Below are 24,304 nucleotides of genomic sequence, written 5' to 3'. Positions count from 1 at the left end.
TAATGACTTATGAGGACCGCTGCAGGTGAAATGTCATAATTTGGTTTTGTATAAATGAAATAGCATTTGTAAATTTAAAGATGCTTGTGTTCGGTTAAGCTAAGGTCATAATAAGTAATCAATTAACAGTACAACATGTTAGTATGAGGGTCTGATCAACATTTGAACACATAATAAGTACTTTTACTTTTGGTACTTTCAGTAAGTTTTGAATGCAGTACTTTACGTAAGCATCTGGGGCCCAGGGGACCTAGTGGTGAGCTTATGCTTTAAGCACTGAGGGGTCCAGGGACCCTCACAATACAGATGCAAAGGGGCCCAGGGGCCCAAGTGGTCAGCTCACTCTTTAAACACCAAGGGTCCTGGGGACCCCACACTGCAGGAGCTGAGGGGGGCTCTAGTGTTTAGCTCTCGCTATGAGCACATATTGGCCTTATGGTCAGCTTTCGCTGAGAGGGCCTTGGTGTTCAACCCTCATACTGATGAACCTACAGAGGATCATCACCTGAATCTGCAGCTCCATTTGGCCTAACAGAGCTTTATAGAGAGTTTTAGCTCATTGTTCAGCTGTTTCCACAACTTTACTGCTTTACTGTTCACTCTCACCAATCCATTGGTGTAGGTTTAAGACGCATCAGGCACCTGTTTCCAAAAAAGAAAGTTCTAAAAAACCCACTGTACACTACCTGCTCTGTACCAAACAGCAACTAGCTGGTGAACATAGTGAAGCATTTAGTAAGAAGCAGATGTTTTTGAGGAGTTGGTAGAGACCAAAAAAGAGATTGAATTACACTTGGAGGGTCACCACACACATGATGAATTATAATGTTGCTCTGTGTCTGCTGGACACAGACCGTTTCATCATATTAGCTTAAACAGTTATATGTCAATGGAGAGTTCACAACTTGTTTCCACTGCCCCCAAGTGGCCCAAAACAATAAAAGATAAAAACTTATTTTCATTATTTTCTAATTTAAAAAGAAAGAGGGGGCAGTGAGGGGGTCCCAAGATGTACAACTTCAATCCAATAATATCACCATCAGCTTTAATACCGACGTCATAAACCTACTCAAACATTCAGGCATGAAGAAAAACTGTAAATTGACTATATATTACATTACATTACATTACAGTCATTTAGCAGACGCTTTTATCCAAAGCGACTTACAATTCAGATTCTATCACATTTCTACACCGTAGGCACAGCTACGGGAGAAATTTTTTCATATATATATATATATATATATATATATATATATATGGTACCTGCAGCCCCAGTTGTCAGTGTGCTGAAAGCCAGATGCACACCAACACTTGTGATTGTGTTTGATGGAGTAAAAAAGGCAGTTTGAGAGGAGGCAGCGGCCTGAGCGCTGCACAGCACACTGATCCCCACGGAGCTCATGAATATTGCAGAGAGCCTACAGCAGAGCTGAAACAGGAACCCCTGGACCCCTCCGACACACACCGGCTGACCCCCTGCAGTTCAGCCGATGTAACAGTAACCCCCGGACACACACACACACACACGCGCACGCATCACAACCCCGGTCAGCGCGGGTAATGAATACACCTGAAAATCCACCTGTAATTAGAAGGTGATAATGAACCCATCCATCAAGATAAGCCGCTTTTTGGCATCAGCGCACCGCAGCTCGTGGCCACCGCTGCCAAAACTCACCAGGCTGTGACAATACACAGCGTAGCTGATCATTTAATAAGGCCGGGTAAAGCCTGACAGCTTCGTGGACGACACACACATGCAGCGGCTGCTGTTTTCACTCTGTACTGAGCTTCGACACGTCCAGTAAGTGGATAACTAAACCACCCTAATCTGCAGCTTCAGGTACACTTTAAATTCCCATTTCTTCTCCACAAGAAAAAACCTTATTTCATATCATATTTATGAGCAGAGCTGAATTTGGTCCTCACAATTCATCTGTGGGTCAAACCTCGTTCAAACAGCTATATTTAGTTACACTTGCACTTAGTCTATTGGTAATTTAATTGAAGCTGCGTGGCAGAGGCAAATATATTTTCCACTCCGGTTGTGTATCAATTCCAAAGCGTGCGTTGGAATTATGCCTTTGTGTAGGCAACATGATACACAGAGTGAAACTGAAGATTAGGATTAATTTTGGTGCGCATCATTAGCATAAATTCTTCATATTGAAACAGTAAGGGAGCATTTACAGACTTAAATACCTTCCCATTTCAGAAGTTTTTAATCTTATTAAAATAAATGGCACAGATATATATGGTTTAAATGTGTGTATATTTAGAGGTGCGAGCAGGCAGAGGATCAACAGCTTGTTCCTTCCAGGTTGTATTTAAAGCATTGATTGATATTGTCACTACCATTAAAGCTGAACCATCCATCAATGGATCATTAACCAACCAAAACAGACCTTGTCAAAAATAAACGGAGCACTTGTAGTGAAGGCACATGCTATATTAACCCCTCACACTGTCAACAAAACAACACGAGAAAGAAAAATGTTTTTATAAGGTGCTCCTACTCTGCTCTGGGTCCCTCATTCAAAGAGCTTTTCCTCCCATAGCCACACTGAGCAAAGCTGTGAGCCAGAATACGGCAGGGACTCTGAAGAGGCACAAAAAAACAACACAGAAAACGCTTTATTCTGAAAGTGTGTTGTTCACTATATTATTTTTTTACATTATCTGTTGCAGCAGGACTACATTACCCTCACTTCGACAAACAACAGTCACCCAAAAGTTTGTAAAATGAGTATATGAAATGTTATATATTTGCTGCCTGCACTAAAAGCCAGAAAAAGTAAATTTTTCCCATCAGGAAAAGAGTGACGGATACGCAAAAACAGGAAGTTTGACATTGAGATACAGAGGAAAGTAAGAATGTTGAGGTTGAGTGGGATGTGTGTGAGAGGACTAACCTTCAACTCCGACCAGCAAGCCTCAGTCATACAATATGACTTTTACTTTTCTATTATTAAAAACGTTGGGCAAACACCATAAACAAAGTGACTAAATAATCTTTAGGTCCAGTTAATAGACTGTTCTTGTGCTTTCAGTCGCATCTCAGTCTTCATTAGAGGAAGAAGTGAAAGAGTGACCGTGGCTGATATCATGGGACAGGTGCAGGGGATCTTGGGTTGTTATTTAGTTTTTAATGAAAAAAATAAAGTGATCCAAAAAATGTATTTGCTATGTTAAAATGTCAGCAGGATTCAAAAGAATACTCCAAAGCGCTGCTAGTCAAACTGAAATTAAAATACACTGGACTAGTTGTCAGGAGACTGCACTGTGAACTCTTTCCACTGATTCTGTGTCTGTGTTTGGTTTAGTGACCGTCTGATAACAACATAGGAAGTCAGTTACAGTCCTGCAGTTCACCGGGTCCCTGTGACCCCCTGACCCCGAGGGGAGCTCTCTGTGTCCCCTTCCTTCTCACTCTGCAAAGGGCTCAGACAATAATACATTTCAACAATAATAAAAACACAGACTCAATGCTGCCAGTTGATCGCTTATGGACAGCTATTTCCCCCCCTTAAACTGCAGTACTATTGTAAGATGGTGCAAACTATGATTGAGAAAAGCACATTGAGGGTTGTTAGCATGAAAGGTGACCGTATAAACCTCTTTTACAGCACTTACATCACAATGCTTTTCATAGTGCACTGAGTCAACAAGAATCATTATGAACACTTTGTGACTTTACGGTGGATATAATCAGAACATTATTTAAAGTACACATTTGTATTGTATATTTGTAAGGTGTTAAGTACAGGGTGGATAAGGGTTGAGAGCCCAGGCACACATATAATGACTGTATATAAGATGTGGACGTAGTTGCAGTGACATCAACCATTGGTTTTTGGACTACGGTTTTGAAACCTCCAGATTGGCATTTCAGCCCGTCATCTTGTTTTTTTTTACCAGTCAACGGAAGGAACCGTATATGGAGAGCGAAGGAGTGACGTAGAGACGCCGTATACGGCTCTGGTAGGGTAGCGACCTGTCAATCACAACCACAATCACTTGAACACTTGAAACTAGTGATTGAGACCATGAACTCATGTTCACAATGGTTACTGAGGTAATAAATCAAGTGGGAAGTGTAGGGTCATTTTCTCATAGACTTCTATACAATCAGACTTATTTTTGCAACCAGAGGAGTCGCCCCCTGCTGGCCTGTGGAGAGAATGCAAGTTTAAAGGACTTCCACGCTGGCTTCATTTTTCCAAATCATTTTTGGGTTCATGTTGGACCCGTCGCTCATAGCTGACGGTTTGCACAGCGTTTTTGTTTGTTTCACAATTTTATTTGTTTTCCTTCAACAGTTGTGAACTGAATTTAATGTTCCTTGGATCAAAGATCCTCATACAATATTTCTGATTCTAAAAACCTCCATTGGGTCGACCGTATAATCAGTGACATCAAATCAAATATAATTTTACTTGTATCATTATTATTCAGTAGGAAAATGAGTATGTGCCTCAAAATGGGATTATAATATGCTGTAATACAGAACGATAGCCCTGAACTAAGTTTAGTGTGTCTACGATATAATAGAATCCTTTCTTTCTATTATTGGGGGTCATAAAAAAACAAAGTATGTAGCAGCCTAACCAGGGACGTTGGTGAATTATTTTTGGTCCAAGAAGAAGAAGAAGAATAAAAGCAGAAGAAATGTGTTCAGTGTACTGGTAATTGTCAGAAATATAGAGAACATCCATTAGTTGCATAAAAAGCTGTTTACGGAGATGAAAAACAATGCAGCTACACAACGTACGGCAGCAGTATGAAGCTGTGGACGAGCTGTAGGTCAGTAACCTCTTTGATTCGCTCACTTTGGTTTATGTTTGTTTTTTCTTTGTAATCACATGACCATTTGATTGACCATCATGATTAATGTTGCTGTCACTGCTGCCGTTTGAATTACATTAATATCGATGATTTCTACCCTCAGCTGTTTCCGACGGGTCAAACTGCTGCCAGGTGTGTGAATCTCAAAAATTCAAATGCAAATGATCTTCTTAATGAGCAAATACAAGAGACAACAACAACAAAATGAGCAATTCATGAAGCTGGATCCGGGACATGGGAGACTGTCTGAGACTAGTAACATTCATATAGAGAGAAGTAGGATTATCATTTGAACTGGGCTTTTTTGTAGACACAGAAACAGTGTTTACTCCATCTGAAAGTTTGAAAGTATTAACTATATGTATGACAATATGAATCAGCAAAATGAACTTAATTTAACAACATTGATATCAAGTTAGGAGTAAGGAGTCGGGTGTGGCTCTATGTCTCACTCCTGCTGCCAATCCACCTGCACACCTGTAACTCATCCACTCATCGAGCTCCTGCAGTATATATTCACCCCGGCTCGACACTCCCGACAGATCATTAAGTTCACCAACGTGGTCCGAACGCCTCGGCAAGACTAAAGCCGTCGTTCAGTTTTGTGTTAACCTGAGTCCTGTCTAACCTTGAGTTAATGCGACTCAGGTCCATAACCCGTCTGCCTGCCTCATCCTGCACCTCGTCAGTCTGTTTCCCAGCCATCAGTCCATCTCTCTCTGCTTGCCCTGCTCCACTCTGAGGCTCTACGCCTACAAACCGTCACTCTGAATTAATCCACTGTGAACAGTTGCCAGTCTTGTCTGAGTTCTACTTTTGGGTCCAAGAAAGTTTAGTTTAAAGGAGCATAACACAAACAGTGTTTTGCTCTCGGAAAGAAAGTTTAGAAAAAAATAAACTTTTCCTTTTTATAATGAAGTGGCCGGAGCTTGATAGACATTTTATGACAGCTATGAATCTCTGCAGTGCTTTGAGACATTCTAACATGCTCACGATGACAACGTTAACGTGCTGATGTTTAGCAGGTGTCATGGCTGCCATCTTAGTTTAGCATGCTAACATTTGCTCAGAAGACTCAAACAAAGCCTTGGACAAATTGAATTTCATGGCAGTCCTTTCGTCCACTTGTTCAGAAGTTTCTCTCAAAACCACAAATGTCAACCACATGGTGGCGCTAGAGGAAAAGGTCATTAGGTTTCATCCTGTGGGGACCAGAACAGCTGCTAACATGGTCTCAACCTGTGTACCTGTTTTCTCAACGGCTGTAGGCAAATTAGGGGTTTTAAGTGGCTTAAGTGTTGCATTTTCATTTCTCACAGTTAAGACCACATTTCACATGAACCCGTTAACTCCAAGAATGTTAATCATGCAAAGTCTGGGAGCTAGTTCATGCAGACAGCTCCAGTGTTGGTGTGTTCTGGACCAGCTGAGATTGCACATTGCCAGTGGGCAGTTTATTAAATCTGTTACTCTCATGTCCGCAAGTCAGTCTCTGCTGCAGCCGGTTGTCATCTACACCAACATCCTCCTGCGAGCTATTTTATAGCTTTAAAAACAGAAAGCAGAGTCTTGACACCAAGTACAATCTAGATATACATAGTTGCCAATCCAACTCAACTGCATTCTCAATTACGTTTCAAGGGAAACATGTTTGCTCCTGGAATACTTCGCAATTTTAAACAGGTGGTTAAAGTTGTGAAAAACGCACAAAACTACTTGGTTAGGCTTAGTAAAAAAAAAATGTTCGTTACGTTATTTAAGTCATGGACACAGACTTCTGCGGAATATGATTAGAAATGTATTTTTGACCAGACTGAACGATGAGATGAGCATTTTTGATCCAATATTTAAGGGTCACATCATCAAAGCATGAGTTTAAAAAGGAAATTAACTCAAGCTAAAAAACACAAAGGCCTTTTACATTTCATCTACTATTCAATATGAACAAAACACATTTAGAAAAATAATGGAAGAAAGATTTCTAACCTGCTTTGGTTTGGGGCATGCTTTATGTAAAAGAAAAAAATGTGATTCCATACGTGTGGTACAAATGAATTGATGGTAAAATGCTACACATAAAATATAAGACACATACTGTCTCACACTCTGCAATAGAAGTATGTGCTGCAGATATAATGTCGATTTTTGACCAACAAACCTATAAACAAAAGCCAGATGTAATAAACCACCTCTGGCTCTCAGCTGCACAGTTAGAGATTGAACTGCGCTGAGTTGAAGTTATAAGCACAAGCCTCCCGTGGTCATGACAGGGCATTTCAAGTCAAGTGCACATTATTGTCTGCTCAGTACAAGACAATAGCTAATAAACATTGACTGCGCGGGCTGATTGTGATTGGTTAAAGACGTGCACCGCTGGCCAGAGGTATGGGAGAGAGACCCATTACAAACTAGAAGGCAATAAAGTGAGCTCATTTACTCCTAACAGCTAAGTACCCTCAGCAATGGGTCCCCTGCTGGAAATTTGGGTCGATGGAGAAGCAGTAATTACACTTCTGTCTAAGTGTCTTAATGTGACTGCCTCCATTGTTTACTTTTCTGTCTCCTGCAAAACACGGTCTGACGGATCATTTTCATTTCCAATCAAGTCCGTGAGCGTCTCTGTGTATCTGTGTGTCGCCACATGCATGTGCGTGAGTGTGTGGGTGTGTTTTTTTCTAAATATTGTATCAACGATAATGCAATGTAATATCATCAGTCCAACACAATTTGTTTGTTCACTCTACAGCAAAGGCTTTATTGGAAATGTGTTCATGTTTTTTTGTTTTGTTTATATTGTGTATATATATATATATATATATACTTCTTGGTTATTGGTCAGATCCAGTGTTATAGGCCCAATCCCACACTTGTGGATTTTGTCTTTGTTGGGCAATAGAGTGATGATGTATTTTTGCAGGCCGACCCCAGAAGTTGGCATCGCACTGGTTCCCTCTTCTAAAAGCCATTTGGATTTTTTCATTGGATTTTGGATTATTGCAGAAAATAAGCCCTGTGGAAAACACAAGTTCATGATACTTACTTGTTTTGTTCAGCAAGATAATCTTCGCAAATGAGCATCACTTTTATGATTTTTGAAGCGTCAATGCATTCTTCAGAAGTTTGACCTACGTAAACAAGACCACCAGCGAGAAGATTGGCTATTTCTATAAAGTTATGTCTTAAAAAAGGGACTGTTGTGCTCGGAAACACTACCACTTTCGTCCACAGGGACAGCAAAAATCAACACATTGTAGGAGCCTTTTAAACAAGTACAAGCTTCAAAATTCACTGACATATTGCATATAACAAAGACGTCAAAAACGTTTAAGCTTGTGTTAACCACCGAACTTACTTCAAACTAAAGACCCATTCAAAAAAACCATTGACTTTGAGACAATTGATAGATAATATCTCCCTGTGGACGACAGACCCAGAACACACTAAAGGGAGTAGAAATCCGATCTACCCTGGGAACAATAAGGGATTCCCCCACGAGGTGCTGGAGGACGGTGGTGAGGAGAAGGACGTCTGGGCCTGTTTGATAAGCTTGCTTCCACTGTGACCGACAACCAGATCAGCAGCAAGAAATGGATGGATAGATGGGATGAATATAACAAACCCCAGGGCAAAATGTAATATAGAAGACATTACATTTAAGTTGGGGCTTCAAAATGTATCGTAAAAAAGTTTCAGATTTGGGTTTCATTTAATTTTTGTCAGTTTAAACTCTGAGTCAAACGTCTATGGTCATGGATGAGTCCTTCTCAAAGAAACCTACCAAATGCCAGCTGTCAAAAACTATCTAACAATTCCTTTAGAGTTAATGGCAAAATATCCCTTTTGTCATTGCCTTTAAATCAACAATTAGCGTTTTATGACCGCTGTGTCAAACCCATCGAAGCATTCCAACCTATGATGTATTGCTGCACTTTAATAAGTCATTTGATCTCCTGTGTGAATCATAACTCAGCTACAGTAGAGATCCTACTGTGTTAGGCGTAAATATAGGTCTGGAACTTAAACTGCATCAACTGCATCTCTCAGTCTCTATCGGCAGAAGGAGTTTGCTCAGTTGCCAGAGGGGGTTGATGTCATGAAGTCTATACATTCCAACTGCTGATGAAGACGGTAAAATGTGGTGGAAAAATCAGGGTTAAGAGTTGACAACATCCTTGTAAAGAAAGCACCAGGCATTTTGCAGACTATGACTTGTGTTGCAACTTTTTATGAGAGATTATGAGAGAGTCTCAGATGAATTACTGTTGTGTTACATCAATTTACAATAATAGAGACGTAGTTAATTATGACGCAAGTAGTGTAACTTGGTCATATTTGACTTTAAATCTATCCAGAAATGAAGCAGAACTGTTGGACAAAAGCAAAGTAACTTATCTGCTTATTTGACAGCGAAATCAACCTTCTCCTCATCTCTCCCCACTAAGCCATCACCTCAGCCCTCACCTCCTTAACCCGCCCGTAGTCTTCCCAGTCATTGCTGTGATGAACTGTTGAGGCAGAAGCCGGGTGTTTGCAGTGAGGGGAGCTGCCCATCAGTCAGGCGGACTTCTCTGTGGCTCTGGGAGGGATTACCGGGCATTCAGGCGGCTTCACACGGTGAGCCACAGCCCGTCTGATCAGAGAGGCACTCGCCTATCTCCCCACCTCACCCCCTGGGCCCGTGATTTCACAGGGATTAGCACACAAAGTTGCCTAATCTCTCCCTCCACTCTCTTTCTATTGATGGCCATCTCGAACATGAACGCACACACACACACACTGGCGCTTACACACTCATCAAAACATGGTGAAATGTAAAGACAATAAAAATAAAATGACTGTCAGAACTTTTGTTCAGTAAATTATTCTAAACTGAATTGAGTTTGGTTTCTTGTAGTCAGTTGCATGAAACATCTAATAGAAATATTTTGGGAGGTACGTTTATTCACTTTGTTTCTGAGTTGGAGACGAGGAGATCAATATAAATCCCAAATCTGTGTATTAAGTGCAAAGCTGGAGTTGGAACATCGTTAGCATAGCTTAGCAGAAAGACTGGAAGCAGTTGGAAACGGTTAGCCTGGCTCTGTCCAAAATTAAAAAAACGCAAAACGTCTGAAGCTTGCTAATAGCACATTGTGTCTCTCGTTTAATCCATACAAAGACAGAAAAAGAAAAATCAATAAATTTAGTACGATCTTGCCTGTACAGTTTTTTCTTGTGTTGAGCTGACGCAAAACACAGTTCTACCAACGGCGTAACACTAGTCCACTGATCCACCGACAGGTGAAGGTAGCACGAGAAGATATGCTGCAATGCTCCAGCAAAGGCAGCGAAGAACACGACTGCAAGCTCCAGCTTAGATGTAAACAATGCTTCATGAGAAAAAAAATACATTCAACATGTTGGTTTGACATCAAGGATACAAACATTTTGTTACGATCTCATCCCAACTCGCCACATACCGATTCTTGGTGCGTCAAAGTATAAAGCTCTTCTACAGTCGCAGTAAACAAGTAGTTGACATTCAAACAAAAACACATGGTTGGGTTTATAATAAGTGCGTAATCTAAGTGAAACGGAAAACACCTAACTTTAAGCAACACTACGGGACTGATCAGCAGTCTTCTGTTTGAAAGTCCTTCCCTCCCTCTCACCTGTGTCATCACGCTCTTGGAGCTTTTTCTCTGAGCGTCTCATGATGACGCGGATGGGTTTACATTGTAGTTACTTAAAAAGCCCGGTGTGTCTAGACCCTCAAGGGTGCATCAGGCGAAGAGGGGAAAAGAAACAAAAGCACCTCCTGAAATACATTTTTGATATTTTAGGATTTATCTGCTTCAGTTTCAGGGTTCTAGTATTGTTCTTGCTGTCTCAGATTCATATGCATGCTGTTCCTACAGTGGCAAGTCAAAATGTCTGAAATGTGAGAATTTGCACAAACATAATTAACTATCTACTTAAGATTATGTCTTTTTTGCTGCATCACCTTTTCTTTCTCAATCCTATTCTGTCTTATGTTTTTGTTGATTTCTTCATATTTCTCTGTGTGTAACATAAATAATAGTTAACCTAAATGCATTAGCTATGATAGTTATCTAGCAAATTTTGTAATTATTTTGAAATACTGGTTGGAGCTGCTTTGTGTATATATACTGTACTGCAGTCACAGTCAAACAGGCATTCAGAATCTAAATCCCATGTAAAATCTGCTGATGCATTATGTGCATAGGCAGTCACAGCATGGCTTGTTAGGATAAAGTAAACATTACATTAGCTGTGAGAAAGCTGGGAGACTCCTAATTGCTGAATTTATGAACAGCAACATTGTTCTTTTTTTTTTTTTTTTTTTTAAATCCCATCTTTGAAAACAGTAAATAACTTCTGCCCCCATTAAGTGTTGGAAATACTTCAGGCTGGTACCAAATGGCAGAACACAGACGCCTAATTCAATCAGAAAGCCCTAGGGCGGCCCAGCATGGCTAACTACATCACAGTTAAGCATCTTGATTTTGTCAGAATTATAGAAAATGACATGTGAACTCGACGTGAACCAGAGAGTCGGGGTGGAATCCTCGTATTGGCATTTCTTAATCTGAGCAGGGCGGTGCCAGAAAATCAATACTTTTCAGCGTGCTCTTTTTCTGCCGTTTTCTCCCCACAAGGACTCCCAACATCACATCACAGTGATACAATAACAACACAGACTGTACATTCATGAGGCACAAGGCAACAGTATTAGATAAACACATTTTTTCCCTGTTTTTTAAATTCTGATCACTTTATATGGACTGTGATTTTAGCTGCTAATAAATTGCACTAATCTCCACTGTTAACTCACTGTTAGGTAGTCAAATAATGAGTTGTTAAAATTGGCAGCAGAATCAGAAGCAAAGATAGCTTGTGTCATCCAGGATATATTAGAATTACCAGGTCTGGTAATCAAAAAATATTTGCCTGTATACAGTATGAAATATAAAAATATTAGTTTTAACACCCCGTCTACACCAGAGACATTCCAGCAATGTTTTCCAGTCTAACTCACACACGTCTGAAAGAGCAGATACACTTCTGTTTTAATCAGTGCAGCTGTCTACAACAACCACATTAGAACTTCAATTTTGTCGTACACAATCACAATTGGTTCAAAGTCTACATTAATTTACAAATTTTAGACGCGATTGCTTGCAAAGGAAGAGGAACGATGCATGACTGTAAATACAGTTCATGAAATGAAACTGAGTTTTCATATCTACATTTAAAATGTTTTAACGTGATCGTAGAATTCACGCTTATCCCGGTGGCCATAATAAGCAAAAGATCAAAACAGGACTGAATGAAAAAAATAGATAGACCTGGAATTTCTGGGGAGTTGTGAGATCAGTCGGACATACAGATGGCACACAGACACAAACACGGCGTATATTGTTAGCTAACTACAGCAGTCAACACATTTGATACATTGAATGTTTAGAAAAATAACTGCTGAAACAGTCCAGCGGTCAAATTCATGTGAATAAAGTAAGGTAAAAAATATGCCTTGCTTTCTATCTGCCCATATCTTTAGAGCGGTAGTGTGGTGAAAAATAGGCCGCAGTGGTCACTAAAATCAAAACAGTGTTTCCTAAGAGGATAAAAACAGAGAAAAGGAGAAAAATAGTCAGTTGTTTTCAAAATATTATGATCCAGACAGGATGAATAGACACATTGACTGACTAATTTACATTGGCGTCTTTATCAGCAATCCCAGCACAAAAACTTTGGCACTGCAATTTATTCTCCTCTTTATACAATTCTCTATCTGGCTGAAAGGTATTCCTCATCTTTATTCTGTTCATGAAAGCCTAAACATTGTTTTTTTCTCTTCCCTCTAAATGTAGTCGTTTCCTGTCCCTGATACAAACAGAGGGCCACGGGGAGAAAGCAAAACACAGAGCGGACAAAAAGGGAAAAAAAACTCGCAGGGACTCCTTTAAGTACAAACAAACTTACTTTTCATCAGGTGCTATTACACGTCCCATTCACATTTACTGGATTGAGTCCATGCAGCATAACCAAGGTGCTGACAGGGGCTGATTACTCCAATAAGTCTTGTGGGCCTAGAGGAGGGGTCACCCAGAGGACAGGAATGCAGAAGGGCCTTCCTGAGGTCCAACACTGACCCGGACTAGAGCCCTGCCCAAAGGATGGCTGACATCCCTTCACCCCCCCCCCCCCCCCCCCCCCCCCCCCCCCCCCCCCTCCACTTTCCCTCTGCTGAGCCAGTTCCCTCGCTGTCTTCCAAAAGTCCTGCTTTCCTACAATTCTCCATTTTCCCTTTTTTGGCTCACCGTTTAGTTTGTCTTCCTAATTTAGGAAAAAGAGCTCGATAACATTTTAATGTCAAATGCCCCAAAACGGTCATACAGAACTGGAACTATGCATCAGACCAGATGTTCTCAACCCCCAACGGGTCCAAACATAAAATATATATATTTTTGTTCCATAAAAATGCTTTGAGGATCAATGGTAATGTTTGACCGTGGGAACAACTTTTGGCAATATCATCTTTACCGTCTTTTGCCGAAGGCATCAAGAGAGCTCTGGAGGGAGAGTAAGAGGGGGGGAATAAAGGGACTTGTTATTTCTTTGATAGAAAATAGCTTGACTGAACAAGTAAGGTTTATCTTCTGTGAGATTGCCCTGACCATAGTGGTAGAATAGGATAGAATACAGCTGATGTCACAGCTTAGGAAAGCACATTGCTATCACCAGATGAGGGACAACTTTGTCTGGCTTATTTTCTGAAACCAGTGCAGCATTAAGAGATGGTGGAATTAGCAAGCTAGCTATCTTGCTAACCTACAGCTGGTTAGTTAGCTGGCTATAATGCTAACACTGTTTACAGAAAATGCTCCCATCGCCCCGGATAAAGAACAAGCTAGCCAACCAGCCAGCCATTTGTCTCTGGAGGTGCGTCCGCTGTCTACGCTGAGCTGCAACAACAGACACTGACATGTGTTGTCACCATAACGACTACCAACAATCGCCATTTACTGTTGTACCAGTCAAATGAGCACAGAAAACAGTTCAATGTCTCCTCTACTCCTATAATATTTCTATGGTCCTGACATAAAAATTGCATGCAAAATCATCTTCACTCAATAACCAGCCAATATATAATTTCTTTGTATTCTGTTTCCTTGTCTGTCATTACTCATTGAAATCATTTAACGTCTTTTTAAAATGACGTTGAAGCAGCCGAGTACAATGTTGTTGCATGTGAAACTACCAATCTGTCACTGAGCTGTTTGTTCTTCGTCTGTCTTTTGTCTCTCTCGGCTGTTTTCTGCCTCAGCTCCATACATCCAGTTGTTGTTAATCAGTCGTGCTGCTGCCGCTGTTCAACAGAACCCAGGAGTATGTGGCTTAGCGCCTTTCAAAGCCTGCCTGCCTGCATCGGCACAAACGGACACAGCTAACCCAGCTCCCTGTATGAGAGAACAGCCTCCACACATAAACAACCTTTTGTTCGTGTTCTCAACAACCCCCCCCCCCCCGCCCAAAAAAAAGAAAAAAAGGACTCCACAGTCTGCTGGCCTTCCCCCAAGACAAACTCACTCGATTACAGGGATCTGTTCATGGGTTGTGTGTCCTGGTGGAGGCCAGGAACCTGAAGCCAAGCAGCAAATGAAGAGACTGAAGAAAGCCGCCTCTATGTGATGCCCCTCCAGTCCTGTTCTGTTCAGCCTACCACTGTACCAACAAGCACGCATTCAGTCGCCCAACACTCGCTGAGTGCGCTCAGCCTACTGTAATTGATGAGCTAGGAGCTAAGTTGTGACCAGGGGCCAAATACAGCGCTGTGGCGACACAAAGGGCTCGACCGAGGCAGACGCACAGCAAACACAAGCGCTCAGTGTGTACACCACAGCGTGAAGAATCACAGCAGAGACAGCATGGCTCTGTGGGAACTGGCCTTTTTCACACTTCGAAATTTGATCTCGATATTTACTTCATTGTTCATCAGGGACATAGATCGGCATTAAATGATGACTCCAGCCCAGTATTCCCCCGCAATTTACATTCATATCAGCATTTACATTCACATGATTTATATCATCTCCTATGTGGGATGGCTTTTATGTAGCGAAACACAACGTAAGAGTGGAGCTCAGTGTGTAACGCATCCAACGTTCATGCAACGAGTCGCTATTTTCTAGCTGTTAGATATAGATCAGATATAAGAATGCAAGTTCAAGGCCCCTCTGCATTGGCTTCACTTTTCAGAACCGGAAGTTTGCCGCCTTATGGGAAATCACTTTTTGCACAGGAAAAGTATGCGACGACACAACTTTGGTAGATCGAAGTTGAAGCAGGAAGTCGGTCTGGAAAATGTAATAGATTACAACAGAAGTTTGGGGGGTTATTTTAAATTTGTAGAAATGTTGCCATAATCCCAGGAACATACTTGGTAAGTACAGGGCTATTATTACTAATTGTGGACAAAACTATGAAAATAAGACCCAAGTTGTATTATCCTTTCAATATATTTACTTGCAGTCAATTTGCAGTCTCATATGAGTGTGTGTGTGCACATTGCTTATATGCACACATGTGTTTGCCTTTCCATTGATACCTCCATGTTTTTCCATCTCTGTGTGTATTTCAGAGTCTGGCTTCATGTTGTGGAGTATCCGTAGCCCATTTAGCAGAGTAAAGAGCTCTGGCTCTCTATGAATGAGAGCAAACATCCGTCCAACTTATCTCTGAGTGCAGACTTGGGCTCTCTGCCTCATCATTACAGGTTCATGCACACAACTCACAGACACACGTTAAATAGCTCCTTTGTGGGTAGCGTAAGAATACCAACTCATTTCCAAACTCCTTTTTCTATTTCTGAGTCCAAACTAAATGAAAGGAAACACTGTGAAAACTGGACTTTGCGCCTCGTTTTGCCGCGACTACCAGACTCTACTTGCGTTGCCACTTGAGGCTCTTATAAAAACCTCAGTCGCAACAGCAGGATACACTTCCTGTGATCATTTGTCTAAATCTCAAGCCTTGGCCATCTTCCAGAGTGTTCGCATCCTCAGGGCACAAACCTGAGTACGGTAAAGCTTCCTATAGATGTGAACCAAATTTAGCTCTGGAAAGTTCACGTTGGCCTGCGTTTGACTCCTGGATCTCCATCTCGTTCCCTGCCCCCACATCCCTTCCTGTAATGAAATCCACTCCTCCCGGTTAGTTTTCGGAGCCCCTCCTCCACTCCCTTACCACCCACCACCACCGAAAAAGAAGCGATCTTTGAAGCAAGCCGCATCTCTGCTGGCCATGTCGAACAATGAGATGTTCTCCGGCTGCTTTGTGCTGCGGGCCTCTCAATGCAAACACAGCTATGAGAACTGCTTTTTCATTGTCTCATCTTCAAGGGGTAATAAATAAGAGCGTGGACAGCTAGACAAGCTGCTACAGACCGAGAATAAGAATGTCGCTGTTAAAAAGGCCGACTTTCAATCAAAGTCCATTCAAAGAATATTTGGGGTTTTGTATTGACGCATGTTGTGCCTATTAATGAACATACAAAAGGAGCCATTTTCTTGATTTAGGGGCAGCTACCATGGAGAATGCGCTGTGACCACAGGCAGGGGAGGCCATCAGTTAAGATGTGCATTTGGATATTTACCTCCCCCAAAACACTAGCGTTGCATTAAGAATTGTACCAGTTTGTTTGTTGACTAAGAAGTCAATTTTTTTTTCTCCAAAAAATAAATCTAAAATGAGCTTGGATTCAGTCCCAGCAACAATCTTTTACCTGTCATGGAACAAATCCTCAAGGCTGAAAGACACAAACGCGGTGTAGAAAAAGCCCTCGGTCTGCAATGAAATCATATCAATAAATTACAGTAAGCTCTGTAATCAAGACGCCTCGCATCACAGGTTGCTTATTGCTTTGGGGAGTAAACACCACAAGCTGTACTTCCAAATTGAAGCTTTCCCCAATTAGTTTTGCTCAGTTTTTTTTTATTTTCCCCTCGCAGGTTCTCAGAGTATTATCATTCATGTATCGACATCGTTGGGCTTTCGCCAGAGAGGAGATGAGGGTTGAAGTATCTTGACAACTCCAGACTGAAGCGGATTGATGGTGGGCTCGAAGTGAAGTGTCAGGCAGACTGAGCCTCTCATTAAACAGCTCCAGATGTGTGCCAGATGTCGGGGGGTCTCTCCCATTAAAAAAAAAAAAAAAACCTCACCATTAAACCCCCCCCCATGGCCGATGTGATCACAGTGGGTAACCGGTGTTGCTTGCAGCAGCTCGGGCACCTTTCCAAAACTCGAGACAAACTGTGGATCATGTCATAAACACGTTTTAGGATATGTGTGGAATGTGCGACAGCATATGCAAAGGATTCTCCGAGTGCTACATGGGGAAGGTGGGGCTTGGGGGGGGGGGGGGGTTGAGGAGACTCCTGGCAATGTGAACTATGGTTGAACTGTAGGAGGGAGTGCACTGAGAGGTTGGAAACAGTGGGGGTAAAAAAAACTCCCAGCCCCTTCTTCAATCAGTCATACGGCCCCGACAATGGTTTGGTTTTCAGACGTTCTTCTTTGCTAACCGGTGACCAATAATCTTTCCCGTACTTCTTTTTTTTTTTGTTCCACGAGCCTTGTTCTCATCACATTCAGCCCTCAGTGAACGAAGACACGCCGCCCCTCGCAGTCAGCAGATGAAAAGCATATTGTATTTTGTAAAGGCTTGGAACCTGTTAAAATAAAAAATGCTGTTAAAACCTTTAGGGTACACCACGAGATGAAGCCCTTGCTCTCCTCGCTCCTCTTTTGGCGGAGCGGCTGGCGAGGTAGATCCATTCATTCGCCAGCCACTTGAGTGCACATTGATTTTCAATCCAGAGGGTTAGCACATGGTGTAATGAGAGAAGTCTGCATTATTCATACCTTGCCAGGGCTAGAAACCGCATGTGACCTAAATACCCTGCGATGGATTCTAAAATAACAACAGGGAAACACTGACAGACAGTCAGGCAGACAGTGACTTGAATTGAGCGAGGCAGACAAAGGAAAGGGTAGCGAAAGAGGAGGGGATGCATCTGGGGGGGAAGGTGCGAGTGTGCAATTGCCAAGTTTTGAGAGCAGCCTGACAGCTGAGTCTTTTTTAACATCGGTTGCTGCACAGACATGTTGTATCAGCATGTTAAGTGAGAGGAGCAAAGACAGCGTTAAAGCAAACACTGTGTACAATGTATATCCATGCGTTTGTATGACGAAGCGGGTCTCAGGCCCGACTCACTGCTGCACAGATGGGTTTATTACTAGAGTAAGCTTCCTCCTTCTGCAGTTGCATTATGAATACTGTCTGACGTCGCTTCCTCAGCTCGTGCATCATAATCTGTGTGACGTGTGTCTGCTGCTTAAAAGGTGACGTGCAGCAATGTTGGTTTAACGTATTGGGAAAGATGCGATCGTGGATAAAAAACAAAAGGTGACCTCCAGTAAATGATCATCTTAAAGAGAACAGCTACTGTCACTGTCAAAAAGACATCTGTTATTTATCCAAGATGCAACGGAGGTGATTGGAATTATTTATCAATGCCGAGTTCATTTTTTCAAAACTCCTCACACAGTCAGCACAACTGAAGCCAATGTGGACGAAACGGTGGATCATGTTTAGTTTCTCTCTCTCTTTTTTATTATAGAAATACTGTTTTCATTCACCGATTTAATTCTAAACGCGTCTTTGATGTTTTTTTCATTGTGTTAAAATATTATTATTGAACTCAACAGTAATGTTTCACATTAAAAGCCTAAACTCCAAAAAGTTACTCTGACTTTCTCCCTGTTGTTTTTATTTATTCATTATTTGTAGTTGTCCACTTTGTCGTTCTATTTGGTATTTATTAAGGAACTGACAATGACGCAATGTTTCACATTAAAGATGTTCAGCTGCTCAAAGGACTTAAACATTCACACTTCTGGTGCAAACTGGATATACAGAGGGACTGGGACACTTTAAAAACGATCTGCATTTTTTTTTGTCTTACAGTATTACACGACATCTTTCTATGACACCCATTTCCAATGTCACCAGCCAATTGAATCGGCACCATCAGTGGTTTTCACTGACATTCTAATGCTTCAGAAGGGCCAAAGTGTGCCTGCCACGCTATGAAAGTGAGACTTTGCATTGTGGATTAAAAGAAAACAACTTTAAAATAAGTGCTGCGGAAGTTCCGTAACCAAAGTTAGGTGAAATAAGTCAACGCTGACTTTTAGTTTCACACAGAACACAAACCTTGAGAGTCTGGTGTTAGTCTGACCCATCCATCATCCCCAACCAACATTCCAAGACGACTTTGTCGCTCTTTTTACAGCGTCATCTTAGTTCTTCCTCGCGATTACTGCTGCTCATAGAGGTTGACGTTGTTTTCTTCTATTCGTATCAGTGATCAACCATGTGAACATATGATAACGGCCTTCTGAACCTTCTAGTGATGTAGCCGGCTCCTTCAAACTCATATCTAAGAAATTGACCTGAAAAACATTCACTACCTTCAAATACTGACAGGACGCTCTCTCTGCTGGAGGCCTGATGCTGCCAAGTGGATTTCAGGGAGAAGAGAGAAAGCAACATTTCCTGGGCGATGGAGCAGTCAAGATGAGGAGCGTGTCGACGTTCCCCTGTCAGATGAAGGCTTTGATAATCTGTTGGGGTCGTGTGCAGGTAGGACACTGCCAGGTTGGAAGTACCCCTCAAGGCCATATGGGAGGAGAGTATGGGGAGGAGAGGCGACAGATGGGTGGACGGCTGGAAGTGTGTGGACGACAGGATCTATTAACCAGCTCGCTGACATGACATTGTGTGATGCTTTTTTGTACTGGTTTACAATCTGCTAATGATGCCTGTAATGGGTTCGGGTTTTGATATTGTTTAGCTGACCAATATTTTGGTTTAGTGTTTTTACCGGTCTTTAATGAGCAATGTAACTAGTTGGTGTCAGCCTTTATTTGTACATTTTTGTAACTTTATAAACTGATAATCTGACAAGCAGACAATTTACAGCAACATATCCTCAAACAACGGGTCCTCTGATATCTTCCAAGAAAACAAAAACAAATGTTACAAACCTTCAGCATCACGTTTCAAGGTTTCATGGACAGAATACACGGACACAGTATGGATGGGAAGTTTGAGGCTCCTTAATAAAACATATCAGTGTGTTGCTACGTACAAGTTTTAGCTTTTTAACTGCAAATCATATAAACTATATATCAGATTTGTGGATCTTTTTTTTTTTTACTTTGAAGCAGTCATTAGTTTCCATAAATGTTTGTACAACATGAAAAAATATAATATGCAGACCTGCTTGACTTGTTTAAGCCACAACAGTACGGTAAAATAAGTGCAGATTGAGTTGAAAAGTCTGTTTTAGCTCATAACAATAAAATGAATGGAAGCAAATGGCTGCCTGGAAAAATAAGTTCAAACACAGAAACATAGTTACAGTACATGAAGGAAATAAAAGGGACAATTAATTGTTATGATTTTTGAAAGAGAATGTTCCAAAACACTGTTGCTTGATTATAATATTTCCTTTGTCTTTTTATCTCTCTCACACATACACATACTCACACTCTCACGCACCCCTCAGTGATGTTGACTGGGTCACTGGAGTTCCCAGGAGGTATGTGGTGTTTGCAGTGGAGTTAATTTTCCTTTGTGAGTCTCCCAGTGGAGGTAGAAGGCAGCAGGCGGGGCGAACCGGACCGCTGACCCAACAACAGCAAGTGTTTGAGTCTGTCCCCAGGAGACGCTGCGACGTCCCAGATCATTTGTGTGAATCCACAAATTCCATTCAGCAGCAGCGCTCATTACCTTACTGTTTGTTTCATGTTTTTTTTCTTGATGTCCAAAGTTCAGACGTGTTCAGACATATCTGTATCAGACTTATTCTTTTGTCTCTAATGTTGAGAATAACACAGTCTCTACTTTAGTCTATTTCACACACCAAAGGATGATCAAGGAGAAGACAGCATCTGTACTCTTTTTACTTTTTTTTTTTTTTTTTTTTTTATATTTATGGTGCTATATTTAATGCCTACACTCTGTCCTGCCCCAGTCAGCAAGGCCAGATCACATTAACGTATTGATATTCTTTTCATCTTGCTTTCAAATGCAGGAACTGACTTTGTGCATTGGTATTTTTAAACTCGAAACACTTTTGATATGTTTGACTGTACTGTAGGTGTACTTGCAATATAAAGACGCAATCATCTGTCCCTTTGATTGAACTCAGTGATCTTAATCAGGGATTCCCAACCTAAAGGTTAGGACCCCGAATGGGGTCACTAGTGGGATCAAAGAGGTCACAAAAGGATTACCGGGGTCAGGGATCTGGTTAGATTCCTCAAAAAAAAAATCCTTTCTTGTGAAATATATAATTAGTTTATCCTCTTCAGACCATTATTCTGGTGAAAAGGTCTACGGCAGTCATTCCCATAAAACTGGGTCGGTACCCACAGGTGGGTCGCAGGAGATTTTATTCGGTTTGCCAAAAAACAATTGCAGAATTGTCCAGCAAATTTTACCAAACCTTTGAAATGTCGCAAAAAAGAAATGCAAATTTGGTGCATTTCCTTCAACTTGGAGCAAATAAACTAGGCTTCCTGTTAAATGAGCAGGTTTCAGGAATGAGTTACATTGGGCTAATATTGGCCATGTTTCATGCTGTCTGGAGATGACGACAATGTAAATATATAAAGAAGACAGCGACAGCGGGAACAGCTGATCAGTCATGGGAGTCAAACATCTGTTACATCAGAAGTTATTTGGAAAATCCGTTTAGTGCATCTACTCTTTTTTGACAAAGGCAAAAACCACCACAAGTCAGATTGAAATTTGTTTTGATTAATTGAGAAAGTTTCATAAAATGTTTCCACTTCAGTATACAGCTTTTTTAATGCGATACTACAAAATAAAAAAATATCTGAAAGGAAACACTACTGATAACAACTGAACACCAAACGAACAAACAGCTGAACAGAACTTAATGAAATAAAAATATGAGGAACAGTTTTGACAGCTGGCAAGCTGACAGCTGGGTTTGTATTGAGGCATTACGTTTTGCTGAATCAAGACAGCTTTGCATTCACAATGTTTTTAAACAAGCAGGGAGGCTTCTTACTGTTTTAAATAAAGGCCTGGTTCCCTCTGCAGATGCTGCAATTAAAGGCTAAAATACCAATCAAGAGTTTACACTGTAAACTGTATGAATACTGTTTACTGGTTAATATGGATGAGATGATACAATTTTCATATTTGGCGTGTGTTTAATTAGTCAAATGAGGCAATTTCTCAACAGCAATAAAAACTCTGCTCAACAAAAAACGACAAATATTGAAACTGACTCTGCATTGTGTCTATTTACATTTCAGAGTTCAGCAGCACACAGAGCTGCACACACCTGAGCTTCTCACTGGGAGAGCAAACTCCCCTGGGTGAACCTGCCTGCTGGTTTTCATGTCAGAGCAGATTTTTGAGGTGGTGGAGGGAGGTGAGAGGGAACGAGAGGGAGTAAATACGAGGAGCTGAAAGTTGAAAACAGCAGCACTGAGGCAACACAAGCCAGAGTATGTCAAAATATTGCTACAGTAGCGGGAGACATCGGGGGCCACTAACAGTGAGGAAGTGATCCAGCAGCCGTGCAGCTGGATTACTGACTGCTGTCTGAGATTGTTATCGTCATGTTCTGTCTGATTAATTTCATCTCCGAACAAAGTCCTTCACATTTTGTATATTGCAGCTTGTCTTAATCAATCTCAATCAATCTCAATGTGCCCCTTTTTAAAGCTTCTTAAAACACACCTCAGTGTTTTTAGAGTGTTGTTGAAAAAAATCCAGATATCTGAGTTTATTAAAGTTTATTAAAGAGAAATATAGATTTCATCATACTAAATTTAGTAAGTGAAGAAACTGGGGAGTTCACACAAAGAACAACACATTCTTCTCTATAGTCAAGACACAGTGCCTATATTACCCACAATGCAACTTGATCTCAGAGATTGGGTGGGTTATGCTAGCAGCTAATGTAGCCCTAAGGTCTGGTTAGCTCACTTCTTTCTAACTCAACACCTCCAGGTTTTTATTTCACTTTCAAACTTCTAGTCTTCGGTCCCAAACAATGCTGACTCAAGTGACTTGAGGACATTTCTCAGAGTTCACACACCTCCCTCTGGAGACAAAAATTGCTTAATACAACTTTATTTCACATGCAGTAGTACTCCCCAACACCTGGAAACACACTTTGATGCGTCGGCCTCAGTTATGTACACACTCTTCATGTATATAAATTGAACCAGTCACTTGTCCATTTGGGAGTTGCAATTCCTTTCCAAGACTTTAACATTCTATACAAATCTACAGGACATGAGACTTTGAAGCCGGAAAAGCTGCATGTGGCATGTCTCTGTTCAAACTTTGATGATTCAGTGCTACAGATTTAGTTTAGTATTCATTCATGTACTGAGCACCTCTGAAGCCACAAGTACTGAACGAATCCACAAGACACTGGATTACATCCAGTTTTTTACGATATGGTTAGGGCACATTGTGGTTACCGTTAATACGTCAATCACAGGTCTGTGACAGGACACAAACTCCGGTCCCCTGAATGAAAATGCTACACGACCATTCACCACTAGGGTGATGCCACGAGAGCAGTTAAAGGTAAAGCTCAAAGGGCTTTCCATTTGAGAGGCGACATCACTGATCACAAAGCTGCCTGTTTACATACAGTGTTTGTCAGGTTTCATGACTGTGCCTTTGGGACAAGGCATGCACAGCCAGTATCAGTGCAGCAGCGGTGAGTACTCACCAACAGGCGAGGGTGTGCTGCCGCTGCTGGGCGGCTGCTGCATCTGCAGCCTCTGCTGGGATGGTGGCGGCAGCTGTGGCAGGGAGCTGATGATCGACGGGAACAGGAAAGGATACACCCCGGGTGTGTAGCGCCTCATCTGGACCAGCGGAGGACTGCTGCGGGGCTGGGTGCGGCTGGCGGTCTTCATCGCAGCGATGGGTGAAGGGTGCACTGAGCACTGAGCGAGCTGAGGCTTGGCGAGGCTGGGCGGCCATCGGGTGAACCCCTGGCTGCGGTTAGTGTGTCTGGAGCAGGTGTGGTACCACGTCAGCACTCCAGAGATGCATGGTGGTGGAGTTTAGTGTCAGCCAGGTCGACTCAGAGGCTTGTTCCACTAACACTGTAACACAGACACACATTAACAATGAGTTAGTGACATGTCTGTAGCTCTACCAACAATAGATGATGGATGCAACTGTATATACCCATTAATAAACATACAATCCTAATCATTATCACGAGTATAACAAAGCGTGGCTCTGTTAATCCTCTGTTGCTCTTTTCATGTCTCTCACTGTCTTCTGCAGATCTCAGGGGAGTCGTCATACATG

The 24,304-nt window shown here is 41.6% G+C and overlaps 1 protein-coding gene across 1 annotated transcript in view; it reads right to left on the bottom strand.

The window, feature by feature from the left end:
• The window catches only part of LOC116387116 (retinoic acid receptor beta), a 136,673-nt gene that overhangs the window by 68,141 nt on the left and 44,228 nt on the right, over positions 1-24,304 (bottom strand). Inside the window, exon 2 of the mRNA XM_031853918.1 lies at positions 23,712-24,093. Within this exon, the coding sequence (XP_031709778.1) occupies positions 23,712-23,901 (190 nt within the window). The 5' untranslated portion in view covers positions 23,902-24,093. The remainder of the gene's footprint in view (positions 1-23,711; positions 24,094-24,304) is intronic.

This window comes from Anarrhichthys ocellatus, unplaced genomic scaffold (assembly GCF_004355925.1).
Source record: "Anarrhichthys ocellatus isolate YVR2014 unplaced genomic scaffold, GSC_Weel_1.0 scaffold14, whole genome shotgun sequence".
Classification (NCBI taxonomy): domain Eukaryota; kingdom Metazoa; phylum Chordata; class Actinopteri; order Perciformes; family Anarhichadidae; genus Anarrhichthys; species Anarrhichthys ocellatus.
This window is presented reverse-complemented; position numbering and strand designations above follow the sequence as displayed.